The sequence below is a fragment of the Trachypithecus francoisi genome, unplaced genomic scaffold, assembly GCF_009764315.1.
Source record: "Trachypithecus francoisi isolate TF-2019V2 unplaced genomic scaffold, Tfra_2.0 Lachesis_group1, whole genome shotgun sequence".
NCBI lineage: Eukaryota > Metazoa > Chordata > Mammalia > Primates > Cercopithecidae > Trachypithecus > Trachypithecus francoisi.
In genome coordinates, this window is record NW_022681454.1 from 102,286,243 (window position 1) to 102,302,638 (window position 16,396).

The 16,396-nt window shown below is 34.4% G+C and overlaps 1 protein-coding gene and 1 long non-coding RNA gene across 3 annotated transcripts in view; one reads left to right on the top strand and one right to left on the bottom strand.

Annotated features, from left to right (window-relative positions):
* The window catches only part of GSTCD (glutathione S-transferase C-terminal domain containing), a 142,155-nt gene that overhangs the window by 103,604 nt on the left and 22,155 nt on the right, over window positions 1–16,396 (top strand). The window contains exons 6-8 of one of the 2 annotated variants that reach the window (XM_033214916.1): window positions 9,065–9,180; window positions 9,342–9,386; window positions 11,649–11,777. In XM_033214916.1, the coding sequence (XP_033070807.1) occupies window positions 9,065–9,180; window positions 9,342–9,386; window positions 11,649–11,777 (290 nt within the window). The remainder of the gene's footprint in view (window positions 1–9,064; window positions 9,181–9,341; window positions 9,387–11,648; window positions 11,778–16,396) is intronic. The other variant, XM_033214917.1, reaches the window with a different exon arrangement.
* LOC117085745 lies at window positions 636–13,143 on the bottom strand. The gene is made up of 4 exons (XR_004438067.1): window positions 13,084–13,143; window positions 9,481–9,543; window positions 6,369–6,428; window positions 636–828 (listed from the first exon to the last, which is right to left on the bottom strand). It is a non-coding gene; the product is annotated as an uncharacterized LOC117085745 (long non-coding RNA).

The following is a 16,396-nucleotide window of genomic DNA, read 5'->3' on the forward strand; positions in this document are numbered from 1 at the left end:
CGTGATGGTATGCACCTGTAATCCCAGCTACTTGGGAGGCTGAGACAGGAGAATTGCTTGAACCCTGGAGGCAGAGGTTGCAGTGAGCTGAGATCATGCCATTACACTCCAGCCTGGGTGACAGAGTAAGACTCTGTCTCAAAAAACAAAAATAAAAATAAATTTAAAAAAAACAAACACTACCACTGCTAGGTACCACCCATCAAATTAGGGCTGTGCGGATATCAATACTTCCCCAGTTTGAGTCCTTTTTGAATACTAATTTAGACCACTGTTCCCACCCCTACCCATGCCTGCAGCTGGATTCATTCCCTGAGTCTTTTTCTTTCCACCATCCCTTGCTGCTGAGATCCTAACATTCTTTACAGTTAGGCCCATAAAGTTAGGATCCTTAGAAAAGGAAAAGGAATGGTAGAACTGGAATGCAAAACTGCCTTTGAGGTTTATACAGACCCTATATAACTTGTATGAATAGCCCTGCCTTTGAGTGTTAACTTTTAAGTTTAATAACATTCTCTATTTTGGTTATTGTCATGGTATTGAGCAATATTTCATGTCTAGGTAGGTGCCCTAATAGATACTATTCAATGATGCTAATACAAAGCCAATATTATGGTATCTGTCTGATGCTCCATTGCCACATAAATAACCTCTGCAAAGCTTAGTGCCTTTTCATAACAATTATTTTATTCACAGTTCTGCAGTTTGGTTAGGGCTTGATGGGAAAGCTTGTCTGTTCTCCATACAGCATCAGCAGAGGAGGCTTCACATCTTAAAGCATGGTTCTGTGTTCCAAGACTAACCATCTCAAAAGACAAAAATTGGAAGCTGCCAGAAAAGAGCACAGTATTGTTTCTGTATTATATAGGTCAAACAGTCATGAAGCTGAGATTCAAGAACAGACATAGATGCCACCTCTAGATGGGAATACCATATTTTAATATAGTATTAATATTGCCAAGAATTTAGGGCCATGTCACCTTAGATATTCAGCATTTCATTTTTTAAACAAAATAAAATATATGACAAAAAAATCAAAGAAGAAAACCTATAAGGTCAGATCATAGTGGAAATTAGAACACCATGTGCACAAAAGAAGTATTTAAAAAAAAAAAATCTCTTGACTCTGGGAAAGCTGGCAACATTTCAGACCACTACAGTGGCATTTAACCTAATTACTGTCAAACATCAAATTGGAAGGCCAACTGAGGATTACCTGAATGGCCTCAAAAAGTTAACAAAACTATTAAGACAACTTACTGTTGTTAACTTAAGCCTCTGAAAAACAGGGAAAAGGAGTAAATGCCTATTTTCTACAGTTAGCTTTTTTGTTTTAAAAACATTTCAGTTTGGTCTTGTGGGCAACTTAAACAATATTATGGACTTAAAATAACAACAACAAAAAACCAAAATGCCAGAGCAAAGTAATGTTTACTTTGTGTGGTGTACGTGGTATTTGGATAAAATGAAAATATATGTGTTCAATTAACTGTGGATTCTGGTATTCTGAAGTTAAAATGTTTTCTTCATCTTAGAGAAAAAAATAGCAGGAATAAGAAGGTTTTACAATTTCCATTATTCACTGTATCTAAGCTCTTCTATAAACAAAACAGAAGCTTTGACCTGGTAAGAAATGTGATTATACTTTCTTCAACTTTTGTCCCTCAACCCAACATCTTGCCTAAACAGTTTTTAGTTATTGACTTTTTAAAAGATGCTTTAGAATTAGATATGGAAGGGTGAAAGGTGCATGCTGTTTTTAGTCAGCATCTGCAGTACTGTAACATGAAAGATCTTTCCAATCTATTTTCATTTCTTTCCTTCTGGATAATCCGATTTTGCAACAAATTGATTGCTCAACCTCTCCATGTCACTTTTCAATAAAATCAAAAAGGTTGCTACAGTCCCAAGGTGGGGAAATGGTCCCTTTCTGGAAAGGGTGAGACCCAAAGGTCAGTTCATTAAACAGAGTGACTTAGGAGACCTCTAATGCCTTAGCAATATATTCTAAAATCCTGACATTCGAAACTTAAATTGATCCTTTTCACTGATAAGCCTACTCTTGAAAATTTTATTTAGAGGAAAAACTGAAGTAAAATGCATTTTATAACTGACTCTGAATAATTAAATTTTTCCCTAAGATATAATTACTAGGGAATCCCTCATTTTCCTGCTGGAAAGCACCTCATTTCCTTGAACTCTTACACATGAAAAAGACACCAGCATTGAAATTCTGGCGTCACAATTAATTAAAAGCATCTGTCTAAGACAGACATAACAGATCATATTGAAAAGAAGACTGAACTTGACATTAGAAACCTACCTTAGAGTACCAACTTCACCACTGACCAGTTGCATGTCTTTGAAGAAGTGCGAAGTTTGAGCAACCTATTTAGTTAGCAGTGTCCTCATTTGTCAAATAAGAAAAATGTCATCTACTCTAACAACCTGACAGAGTTTTGAGGTTAGATGGTGTATCAAATATGTAAGTACTTAATATATTGCAAAGCATCACATAAGCAGAAAGTATCCATTTTAGGAACTTCAATGAAACATATATGGATTTTTGTAAGTTGTGGCTGTTAAAATTTCTTTTAAGAACATTGTACAATGTGATTAATAAAATACATTTTCTAAGCATAAATATAATGTTTTGTACTAATTAAACAAAGTATATGCTCATTAAGGATAGAAACTACGAGTTATATATCTTTATGTCCCCAACATTTTAGAGAACAGTTCTATATAGGCCAAGTTGGTTGTTTGATGTGTTGAATGCATGACTGAGAAAGATACTATTGAGGTCATTATTCCTCAATTTGGAAGTATAAATTAGCCATTTTTAACATTATGAATTCCAGTGAATTCTGCTGTCTTTTTAATTATTGAATACTCTAATAGTATATATAACAAAATTATAAGAGTAAAAATGCCATCACACTGTGAAGCTGTTGATGATTTCATAGCCTGAACTATGGGGTTTGTGAATGGGGGATTGTATCAGATTATTAGCATACACTGTTACAAGAAAATTGTCACACTGAGATCAGTGCAGCTAAGAGGATTAGTGATAGTAGCCTCCAATTTACTTTAAAAATGTAAAATTAAAATAACTATTCTAGACTTTTAGTTTTTTTTTTTTTGTTTTTTTTTTTTGAGACGGAGTCTCGCTCTGTCTGCCCAGGCTGGAGTGCAGTGGCCGGATCTCAGCTCACTGCAAGCTCCGCCTCCCGGGTTTACGCCATTCTCCTGCCTCAGCCTCCCGAGTAGCTGGGACTACAGGCGCCCGCCACCTCGCCTGGCTAGTTTTTTGTATTTTTAGTAGAGACGGGGTTTCACCGTGTTAGCCAGGATGGTCTCGATCTCCTGACCTCGTGATCCGCCCGTCTCGGCCTCCCAAAGTGCTGGGATTACAGGCTTGAGCCACCGCGCCCGGCCGACTTTTAGTATTTTCAACAAGTTATCTCCAAAATGTAAACAAAGTTGCCCTAACCTACAGTGTAAACTTTATGTTGCTGCCTAATTTCATGTATTTTCTCAGGAGTTTCTTTAGGAATTCTGTACTTCGATTCTAGCTTTTGAAGTCTACTCATACAGCTTTAAATCGCTGTTTTCTTATTCTCTCACAAAAGTTTTCAGAAACTTTTCTATCCCTACTTAAAATAGTGTTTTATAGTTGACTTCTTTTACTGTTTTGACAAATGCATGCATAGCATTGATATCTAACTTATTTTCAGTTAGTACCTGCAAAAATTAGCATAATGCCTTGAAATGCAGTTTGTCATAATTGCAGAGAAAATTCATTCATTAAACTTTTATTGAGAACCTTTTATGTGCTTATCAGTCTCCTGGTAATCTTTTCATTTAATTGGGCCCAAGTTTATGCAGTTCCAGTAAAAAGTATTCATATCTATTTCAGGGAGACAAAAGCAATTTCAGCTAACAGTTTTTGGGGGAGTTATTTTAATGAATTATACTTAGGTATCATTTTATAATAAATTGTTTCATTGGTTAACAATAATAGACTATAGTATAAAAGATTTGTTATTTTGGGTAGTAACAAAGAGTTTGAAAAAGTAACTTTTTTCTCTTTTGTCTTTAAAAAAATTGTTATTATGACAAAAGACATGTTTTAAATTCATCCTGGAATAAGGAAAGGTGATGGGGTTCCTAAAGTTTTAAAGCAAGGAGATAGGTTTTAAGCAAAGGGAACAAATTATGTAAAGGAACTAACTCATAAGGTGTGACACATTCAAAGAAATGTCACTTGTGTAGAGAGGCTGGAACAATGGGCAAATACCAAAAGTAGCAGATAAGGTTAGCAAATTAATCAGGGTCCAGATCATTAAAGGCCTTGCTTTCTTGCCAAGACATCAATATTTTTTTCTTAAGGCAGAGAGGAGCCTGTAAAGGTATTTAAGCAAAGGAGAGATACTTTAATGGGTAGATTTGGAAGGGACTTTAGTAATATACTGAGGAAAAGCATGCTAAATGATTAGCTATGGAACAACGAGACAGAATGTGGTGAGCATAGTGCATCAGGGGTATAACAAGGGAAGAGGAGCCTGAGAAGGAGAGTGAGGAGAATTCAACAGGGGTTCAAAAGATTTCTTGATCTAGAACACTGGGGTTCAAAATGATTCAGTGAGTTCAATTGATTCAATTTTATTTTTTAATTAAATCACTTAATGGCAGAGAGCATCAATTGGGGTTCAATGCTCAGATAATTTTATGGATAATCCTATCTAATTTGCGGATATACTATATCCAGAATAAAAATGATGCAGACTAACATTATAAAAGAACACCTTAGTTTGTAATAATGTAAAATTAACAGTGCTGTCTATTCAGATTGAACTTGTCCCTAAGCAGCTCTAAGCACATTAAATATGAAAGCAAGGCCATGTTTTTGGTAAGACACAGAGAAGCAAACAACAAGCAATGTCATTTCCTATCGGCTGTGTCTGCCTGTATTTTCACATCAATCTGATGTTCTCCTACTTCCCCCATTGATCTCTCATTTTTAGGTGCAAGTGAGTTAATTGTAGTTTTCTCCTAAATATGTCATATTGTTCTTGGTACGCCTTCCCCATCCCCATTCTATCTGGTAAGTTTCTGATCCTCCTTAAATGCCCAAGTCTCTGTAAAGGCCATTCTAATGTCTCAAGACATTTCTACTTTATCTTCAATGCACATACTTTTGCACATAATTAATACACACTTTCTTCTTAAATACACTGTTAACTTCTTAAGGACAGAAACTATGTCTTCTTATTCATTTCTGTTGAGATGTGTCCTCTGCATATAGATCATATTGGGCATGTAAGTAGGTACTTGCTTATTGTTCCAAGCATGAAAACCATAGCAACTGTGGGGATAGAACCTCGGCTTTGCTGTTGATTGCTCTATAAAGCATGATAAATAACCGTTGTCTTTCTTGTCTTTCTAACAGCTTGTCTTTCTTAATGCTGTTAATGACACCTCTTTTGAAAACATTAACATTTGTGGTTGTCGCTTTCCCTCTCACTTGTTCAAGGTTCTATTAGTGCCACCTTGTCTATTCAGTTGTCTTACACCTTCTCTAAAAGAGTGGTGTATACAACATTGACCTCTGTTGAAAAAATTTGCTTTTGTTCTCAATTTTTTTACCTTTTCGATGTGTTTTTAAAAGCTCTAAACATAGTTTTAGCTTTCTTCTTTGTCTCCATATTTAAAAAAAAAAAACAGAATATTGTTGGTGTGCTGTATCTCAAACAAATGTTTTGAAAACAAAACAGCAAAAGAATATTTAGTAAAAACATCTAATGTGTATCCATGCACTCTTTTATAAGTAAGTTATAACTTGTAAGATACTTACTATTTCAAGCTAAGAAACAAAAAATTTAGAGCTGCCTGATTTGGGACATAAATTACTACACTGAACATGTGTGCTGGTGGTACCTGTGCACATTTTCCAGTGATTTTTTTTTCATTATTTGATGCTTTGGATGAACCAAAAATGCTGGTGTTTTAACATGGCTTCCCCCTTGCTTAAAAATTGGCTCCTTTACCCCTGTACTTTATTTTCCGGCAATGCAAACCACACTGAAGTGTCTAATCAAGTACCTCCTAACTGGAATTAGACAAAGAAAAAACTCATTTGCGGAAGAATTGCATTGCAGAACAAATGACATTATTTGTATTAAAACATTCTACGCTTAGATTTCTTTTTCCATGACACTAGAGATCCCTCATTTTTAGTCAAGCTAAAAATAGATTGTAATTTTATGCTTGTAAATAATGTCTCATGCACAAGGATACTGGATAAAAATAGAAAGTAGGATTTGATTTTTAAATTAATACTGTATCCCAAAATACCACTTCTTTACCTTATTGAATATATTTGAGATCCTGCTCATATTTCCTGGAGCTTCATAATATTTATAGAACTAGAATGGGCAAAGAGAATGCTTTATTAGAGGCAGCTTTTCCATAAAGCATCTGAGAACCTTGCTGCTGTATTTTTAGCTCAATCTCTGTGAATATTATGTGCAGCGTATGGTCTCTCAACTTAAACACAACCCTGAAAAGTACCTCTTTTCCTTCAACCTTCATTTCAACATGTATTTTATGTGCAAAGATGCAGTATTAGCAAGAAAAACAGATCTCCATCAGCATTTCCTTTTGAAACAGACCTAAGGAAGTTAGGTAACTCTAAATTTCTAATAAAAATGTGGTATAGAACTTGATATTAGATATTTGATTTTAATAATTGTTTTCCCATCTCCTTACTCTTAACAAAAACATTCCTTTTAACTTTCTTTTATGAAAATTCTTTGGCTAGGAACTGTTAAGAGATCTACAAACAGAGCAAAGACAGAAATGCTCGTGCTCAATCCTTACTTCATGGTGACTCCATTTAATAACGGTATTTTTGACTCTAGGTCTCCAAAGAGCCTCAAAGTACTTTTCTTTTTGCCTTCTGACACCTCCTTTCCTCCCCGCTTCTTTCTTTCTCCTGCAAATTAAAACTGCATTGCCATAAAAATATAAGGCATATTTGGATGAATAGAAAGATGGATAGAAGTATGATAAATCAAGTATAGTTAAGTTGTTAATGGTAGAATCTAGGTGGAGGGTATAAAGGCATTCACTCTAAGATTCTTTCAGTTTTGCTAGATGCTTGAAAGTTGTCATAACAAAAATCTCTTAGGAGTGGTTACCCATGAAGGGTGGGATTACAGCTTTTACTTATTCTGTGTTTAAATATTGTACACTTATTAGAGAAAAATGAAGATAATTCTTTTAAAAGCTACACGAATCTATTTTCACGAATGAAGTCATCAGACTGTTGACTTAAATATTCTTCGTATTTGAAGTTTACATTCATCCATGCCAAATAAGGATGTGACAAAAGAATCAGCTGTGTATGATGCTCACATCATACAATAGGAAATTGGGTACTTCAATTATAGTATAGTCAATGGAATACTATGCAGCCATTAAAATATATAGATAGAAACAAATGCATTGACATGGAAAGATATTTATAATATAATATTTCATATTTTGTAATATAACATTTTATATTTTATACCTAGCTAGAACACATAAAATCTATGAATATAACGGAAAGTAACCATACATATAAAATGTTATCTCTGAATTATGATGCTATAAATTTTTCTTATATAAATTTATTTACATTTAAAAATCTTTCCTAAAATAATATTTTCCTGTGCTTTTTAACTTAGTAACATAAGAGAGAAGGAAAACAGAAAAGAGAAGAAAAGGAAAAGGTCATGCCATTTTTCTGGGAAAAAGGAGCAAGGAAACCTCAGTATGTTTAATTTTTTATCAAACCAAAAAGATTATCTGGATTTTCCCTTTTATCTATATCATGGAAATCTGGTGTCTTACATTTTCTAAATTTTGCTCTTGTAAAGAGTGCACTTGAAATATATAAAAACAAATAATTTCATTCATTCTTCTGAAGATATTTTCATGGACTTGACTAGTGGTTTTGAAAGGAAAGTTAAGATGTTTTTATGTTGTGGGGCCCCAGGCATTTCATACTTGGAAATGCCCTATCTTGAATCTCTAATTGCATTATATTTCTATGTCTGACTCACGAGGAAAAGAAGCTTCAAAGCAGAAAACAGAAAATCCAGTTTCTCTCTAAATACAATAACCATTTATTTATTTCAGATAATGTAACACCTATGTTTCAGGGTTTCCCAGTGTGCTACACAGAAGAATCAAGAGTTCAAGGATGTGTCAATTAAGCAATAAAAATATTTTTAATGGTTATGGATCTCTCTATAAGGAGATTAAGCAGTGTGTTGAAATTAGGTACTCTTTTTTTTTTTTTTTTGAGACGGAGTCTCGCTCTGTCGCCCGGGCTGGAGTGCAATGGCCCGATCTCAGCTCACTGCAAGCTCCGCCTCCCGGGTTTATGCCATTCTCCTGCCTCAGCCTCCCGAGTAGCTGGGACTACAGGCGCCCGCCACCTCGCCCAGCTAGTTTTTTGAATTCTTTAGTAGAGACGGGGTTTCACCGTGTTAGCCAGGATGGTCTCGATCTCCTGACCTTGTGATTCGCCCGTCTCGGCCTCCCAAAGTGCTGGGATTACAGGCTTGAGCCACCATGCCTGGCCGAAATTAGGTACTCTTTAAAATATGTCTCTGAAAAAAGATAAAGGGAGAAGATAATTACTGTTATTTTTTCCATTCTGCCAACATTTATTGGATACTTGGTTTATGACCCTAAATTTAGTGTTTCAGTTATTGTTTCCACGCTTTAAAAGACATATTTTTCCCCATAGATTTTCTTTCAATGGCTATTGAAAGAAATGTTTTATAGACATAAAAGTAAAACAAGCAAAAATAAAGTCCATCTCAGGTTCTAGTCCTCTAGTCCTCATAGTCTGTTATATGGAATTCATCATTTATTCTTTTATATGTATGTTTGTGTGTGTATGTTCCCCCCATCCTCCTCCTCTGTGCTGGTAGCCTGTTTTAAGTGTGTCTTCTTGTTCCCTTAAAATATATAATGTTTTGTGTTCTTTATGTCTTGTCTTTCTCAGGTAAAATGTCCAGTGATCGAGCTTTGAGGAAGCAGCAACAGTTGAACAACCTTGTCTATGTGGTAAAAAATCAGGCCAAACCTGGTGACAGAATTGTGGATTTCTGCAGCGGTGGGGTATTATATCTCTCCTTTCATCCTTTTTAGTCTTTCTAAGATTATGAGAGTTTTCTATATTACATTCAAGGTCACATTTTTATTTGGCAAGATTGTGGTTTCAGAATGAGGAAAAGCTGTGGGGACCAAAGCTAATTTGTTTGTCTCACTGACTTTTTCAGGGCCATGTTGGAATTGTCCTTGCTCACATGCTGCCATCATGTCAGGTAAAGCCAGAATAAGAGATAAAAGGAAATATTTAAAAACTATACAGTTCAGCTAGCCAAATTTGGTTTATCCCTGGGGTTTCTAATCACTCACCCAAGTCAAGTATGTGGCACAGGCATTGTCTTTTCTTTGAAATAAACTTCCAAGACTCAGAATCTTAAGGGAAAAAAAGTAAAGTAAGATCATAAAACAGTTATCAATTTTTAAGAGGTTTATAGGTTTAAGTAATTTTTCAAAGAAATAGCTATTTTATTGCTAAATAAAATAATTATGATTCAACTAGTTTAATTTTCAATGTAATTTTAAATGGAAATACTGACCTCTGAAACTTGCTGAGCATGTCCTTTTGGCATCTTGATTTAGATGCACTGCATCGAAATTATAACAATAGCAAAATTTTTTAAAGAAAAAAAAAACCCCAAACCTACAATACCTGATCTATCAAAATGCTTTGCTTTTCTTATTCTCATTGTCATTGTCCATATGGATGCTTATTGTTGCAAATTTTAAAAATGCAAACAAAATTTTCCCTTGCTTTCACTCAATATTGTATCATAAATGTTTTTCCCTATTGCTAATAGTTTTACATATCATCATATTTCAGAGAGTACCAAATATATTTTCAAGTAAATATATCATAATGTATTCAATCATTGCCACAATTTCTTATAATTTTGTGCTGATGTTAGTCCTCTGCCATGTTAAATCAATTCCTCACTGTGACCACTTTTTAGCATGAAAGTCTGTTTATTTTTGTTTTTGTTTTGTTTTGTTTTTAATACAAACTCAACTGCAACAGAGTCTTTGCTGTGAGCCCTCTGGAAGGTGTGAACTAATTATAGTGAATACTTCCGGGAGAAAAAAAATGTGGAAGAATTAATAGACTGGCCAGAATAACATGTAACAGAATGATGACAAGGGGACAGGGAACAGCATTCTTTTATTTTTCTTTGCTTAGAGAATAAATAGGAAAATAAATAAGGAATCCTGGGAGAAGAGGCAGGTGTTTGTTTTATTATTAAGTAAAGCAACACTTTTGTGATTGAGTAGGAGGAAGAGAGCTCACAGAGTAAAATTCTGAGAAGCGGAGTCAGGGATGTAATATCTTTTCTTCCCTTATTAATATTTCTGGAAGCTTAGAAAGGTTCAAACCAAAAATGAGTAATCTTGTCTAGAATAGAGTCAGGAAAGCCTTTCATATCAAGTATCAGGTTTTTTAAACAGATTTTTTCTTACAGACAAGCATAAGAACAAAATAAGAACTAGGAATGATAGTGATGAAAGTGACTTAATTCTTTTCATTTTTCTCCATTCAAACCATCTTCTCTGCCTAGATTATCACTGGAGGCTCCTAACTGGTTTCTCTGCCCTCTGGCCTTGCTCCCACCAATCCATACCATACATTACAGACTGTGCCCTGGAAATTGTGTACCAATTTTCTCAGTTCTCCAAACACACCAAATTCTTTGTCATCTTGGGCCTTCATGTGTGTTTCTCTCCCTAAAATACTGTTCCATTCCCCCAACTGATTTGTATTCATTTTTTAGGCCTCAGTTAATATATTACTTCCCCATGAAAATAGTCATCAAGTTTGAGTGCTCCCGTTGACATTGTTTGTCTTTCATTTAACGCTTATCACACTGTATTATTATTATTTTTTGATGTTTTGTTTTTGGTTTTTTTGTTTGTTTGGTTGGTTGGTTGGTTGTTTTTTTTTGTTTGTTTGTTTTTTTTGGTGGTTTTTTTTGAGACAGATTCTCCCTACGACGCCCGGGCTGGAGTACAGTGGTGCGATCTCAGCTCACTGTAACCTCTGCTTCCTGAGTTCAAGCGATTATCCTGCCTCTGCCTCCCGAATAACTGGGACTACAGGCACACACTACTGCACCCAGCTAATTGTTGTATTTTTAGTAGAGACAGAGTTTCACCATATTAGCCAGGCTAGTCTAGAATTCCTGACCTCAAATGATCTGCCTGCCTCGGCCTCCCAAAGTGTTGGGATTACAGGTGTGAGCCACCACACCTGGCCTACACTGTATTATTATTGCTTGTTTCACTTATATCACTATGCTATAAGAATAGTTCAAGGACCTTTAATTTTTCCTTTCTGTATCAGATTATGTGACATACTTCCTGCCACAGAATAGAGGCTCAATATAATACGTTCTACATTATTAAAGCTATGAAATATAGTAATAATGCTTTGCCTAATGTCTGAGTTATGTTACTAAATATACTATTGTTTTCTGGGTAAAATCTAGGTTACATTAATAGAAAACAAGGAATTATCATTAATTCGTGCTAAGAAGAGAAGTGATGAACTGGGTTTAAGCAACATTTGGTTCATTCAAGCAAATATGGAATATTTTACTGGGATGTTTAATATTGGAGTAAGTAATCAAGTAATTTCAATTTCTTTAGCTAAATAAGAAAAATTACATGCCTTAGAGTAAATAATAAAGATAATTTTGTGTTCTTTGCTAAACAAATAAGTCTATAATTTTGTATACTTATATTATCTATGAAATATAGCATATTAATGAATATTATTTTATTCATAGCACTTCGTCATTACATAATAGAGATAACATTGGCTACTCTGTCAGACCAGAACTTTATTTTCTTCACTACAGAATCCCCAGTAGCAAGTGCTTAAAACTGGTTAATAATTGAGTAATTGATTCTGATGAACATGACTTGCCTTGGTTTATTCTGCATTTCTAGAAGACAATGAAGGAAAAGAAAAAAGAAGAAAAGAAAAGAAAAATAACTTGTTAGTACTCTCTAAATACAAGCATTGCCTTGTGATGTATTTTAGCTAAGATTTTATATTTACATGTATTTTCAGATTCCAAGAGAGAAAGTATATTGATCGTGTTTCTAAACCTTTGGATCAAATTGTTATTATTTTATATTATGAAAAATCCCTAAGATATGTATTTCTGCCTGAGCATTAAACCCCAAGGTTTTATTCTTTCTTGTAGAATTTGAGTTTTATGAACATGTTAGTGTTGCTGCTATTTCTATTTGCTTTAAATAATTTTTTTTCTAATTTTGATAGGAATATACATTTTGATAGTAATACAGAAAAATATATAATATATAAAGAAGAAATAACCTATATGCCTATTATCAAGTGACAAATACTATCAAAAATCTTTAGTGTTTATATATTTATGCATGCATATAAATGCATATTTTACACATATATGAACATTGTTAAGACTATACTACATAGATCCTGCATTGACTGAATACAGTCTTTTACCTTTTTAATCATACTTTTATTTTCTCATTGTTATAATGCTGTTATTACTATGATGGATATTTTGTGCATCCTTTAAGAATTTTGATGCATTCGCCAAACCACTTTCCAGGAAGGTTCTTACTGACATCCTTTCTAATTACATATGTTCATATAAACATGCGGTTGTCTAGGTAGAACTTCTATCAACTTAAGTAATTCAGACCTTTTATGGTATTTCTGATTTTTACCCAGTGAAGTTTACTTCTTAAATATTGACTACTGCAAATTTTGGGGTTTATTGTAATTTTTTTCAACCTAAAAAGTATGCTATTTGTTTCCTTTGTAGACACGATCTACAGTTTACTTCTGTTTGTATAAGCCTGGCTATTAGTAAGGAAATTCAGGAAAATGTAGACATGTAATCTAGAAAATTCAAATTAAAAATATACCTGTACAGCTTTAACTTTACATAAATGTTGAGGTAAAGTTTAGAGCTTCTCCCATGAAACAAGCCATTAAACCAGTCCAGGTATTACTAATACACCAGACAGAATGGTAGCAAGTAAATGTGGACTGCTACACATTTATTTACCTCGCAAAGCATGGAATTTCCAGCCTATGTCTGGTTCATCTGTCTCTTGGCCCTTCATGACTTACAGATATGAAATCACTCTAGCATATTCTTGTAACTTCCAAGTGTATAATTTACTAACGCCAACTAAAAATGTATATATGTCTTTGGAAGTGAAATTTTTCTCTACATTTCGTAATACATCTATAATGACTTTTTTCCTTTCATAATTACCCTTGTCAAGGTGTATAGAAAATGGATTAAAATTGCTTAGAAGGTTAAATTAAAAGTAGATTCACTCTGAAGAATATAATTTGCCTAGGAGAGTAATTGAGGTATTGTCACTAGGTAAATCAGACTAAATGCATCAGAGGTTCTAACTCCTGTGTTAAATGCATTCCAGTAAAAATAGTGTGGCTGTTCAGTAAAATACACATACACAAATTTAAAAAATAGTGTGGCTAGAGAGGAAAGCAGAATAACCAGATATTAGAAATGCATTAAAACTGCATAAATTCATGGTTTTGTGATATTTCAGTAAGGGCTTAGTTAGGATTTATCTTTGCTTCGTAAATGCTTTATTTTTTTCATTTATTATTTTTCTTTAGATATAAAAATTAATAGTATAAACAAGATTTTAATGAATTTTAAGACTTAGAAACAACGAAGTCTTTTTAAATTATTAAATTTTATAATATGTATATTAATACCCATGCTCTCAAACAATATTACAAATATTTATTTGCAAATAGTATTACATAAAGGGCCATGACTATGGAAAAATGCTCATTTTGCATTAAAAACAAAAACTGTATGAAGGCTAAACAGCCTGCCACCAACATGTTTAGTTGGAAAATTTCAACAATAACAAACAGTCATTTCAACCAGATGATAAGGTACTGATTTCTAACAGTATTGGTGAATCCTTTCTGTTCATCAACATGTATATGAAAATCTCAAAAAACAGTTTTATTTTCTAGTTATTGGTATTTGCTTTTTGCTGTTTTGCCCACAACATAATTTTTAATTATTGTTTATGACTCATAAGTGCTGACTACTTAATTATAAGCTCATTTCTATTCATATAGGTATGTTAGTGTACAATTAAGCATGCAATTATAGACTGTACTTCGTAACATTTTTGATGAGTAATTATATAATCCTTGTTTTAAAAGATAAGGACCTTGAGAAATTATATATCCTGCAGGCACGCTTTCTAAAAATCATTAAGGCAAAATAGGGGACTTCTGAGATGAAAATAGCAAATAGAGGTATTTCAACCCCACTTCTCCCCGAAAACGTTCAGATCCCTAAATAAGAATAAGAATCAGAAAAATCAAACTCTATCTATGATGTAGCTATATTCAACATTCTATAACTTGAATTACAATATGAAGTGAGAAGGTGAAAAGCAGATTGAAGAAAAATGGTAAGTTATTGAGTAGAGGAGAAGGAAGATAAAGTTGAAATGCATGCCAGATGGAGTGGCAAGAAGGCTGTCAGGATGCAAACCACTTTGCTCCCACAGAATCCCAGAAAAGTTTAGGAATTCAGGACATGTGAAACCTCAGAGGAAATGAATAGGGAGGGGCTGAAATCATGTTTAATTAAAAATATTATTTAGAGACAAGATTCCTGCTCTCATCTTGTGTAAACAAGAAACTACCTCTCCCCAGCTACTAAGAGAGACAGGAAGTTTATTCTATGAAGAAATTGAAGCAGAGAGGCACCAAGTATAGAGATATCAGGCATAGAGAAGGGCAACGGTGATGTGCCATACCAAGAATAAAAATTAAATGAGAATCTGCATACTGATGGATAGATCTCTTCCCTACCCATCTGCCTTCTAATTCCAGAACCACAGAAACCAGGATCGTTTCCACAATCATCAGGATTAAAAGATTCCCCTCTGTAGAAGCAGAACTATCCCCAGAGAAAAGAACTACAGATACTGCAGCTATAATTTAAAAAAAAAAAAAAAAAAAAAAGGCACCTGTCCAGGCTTTTTGATCACCCAGTCACTAGTGAAGCCCACCAGTTTTCAAAGCCTTATGCTTTCATTCAGAACTTCCAATCAACTTTTTAGTGGTTTACTCTTTAATATGAACAGCTAAAGGAATACCGAACATGGAAAACTTCCAAAATGGAAGATAGAGACCTGTGTTAGTCTGTTCTCACACTGCTAATAAAGACATACTCAAGACTGAGTAATTTATAAAGGAAAGAGGTTTAATTGATTCACAGTTCTACATGGCTAGGGAGGCCTCACAATCATGGAGGAAGGCGAATGAAGAGCAAAGTCATTTCTTACATGGCGGCAGACAAGTGCATGTGCTGGGGAACTCCCCTTTATAAAACCATCAGATTTCATGAGATTTATTCACTATCATGAGAACAGCATGGGAAAGATCCACCCCCATCATTCAGTTACCTCCCACTGGGTCCCTTCCATGACACTTGGGAAATATGGGAGCTACAATTCAAGATGAGATTTGGGTGGGGACATAGTCAAAACATATCAAGACCAAAGCAACAAACATGATAAAGGGTCTTAGTCAAGGAGAGACAAGATAAGATAATACATTAGTGAAATAAGGATATAATAAAAAAGAAAAAGAGTGAATGATCAGAGAACAAGAAAGGATGTCTTGAAAAATAAAAGTATGTTAGCCAAAATTGAAAACAAATTAAAAATTAAGAGATAAAGTATTTTTTAAAAGAAATATATATAGCATGCCACTTGAAAAAAAATAAAGAAGAAAAAAATGAAACTGGAAAGAAGCAAATTTTTTTTTTTTTTTTTTTGAGGCGGAGTCTCGCTCTGTCGCCCGGACTGGAGTGCAGTGGCCAGATCTCAGCTCACTGCAAGCTCCGCCTCCCAGGTTTACGCCATTCTCCTGCCTCAGCCTCCCGAGTAGCTGGGACTACAGGCGCCCACCACCTCGCCCGGCTAGTTTTTGTATTTTTAGTAGAGACGGGGTTTCACTGTGTTAGCCAGGATGGTCTTGATCTCCTGACCTCGTGATCCGCCCGCCTCGGCCTCCCAAAGTGCTGGGATTACAGGCTTGAGAAGCAAATTTTTTAATTAGAGATTTATTCCAGGAATCAAATACCTCAGTAATAGCGGGACCAGAAAAAGAAAACTGGTAAATGGTGGGGAGGAAAACATCAAAGAAAATATAGGAAAATGT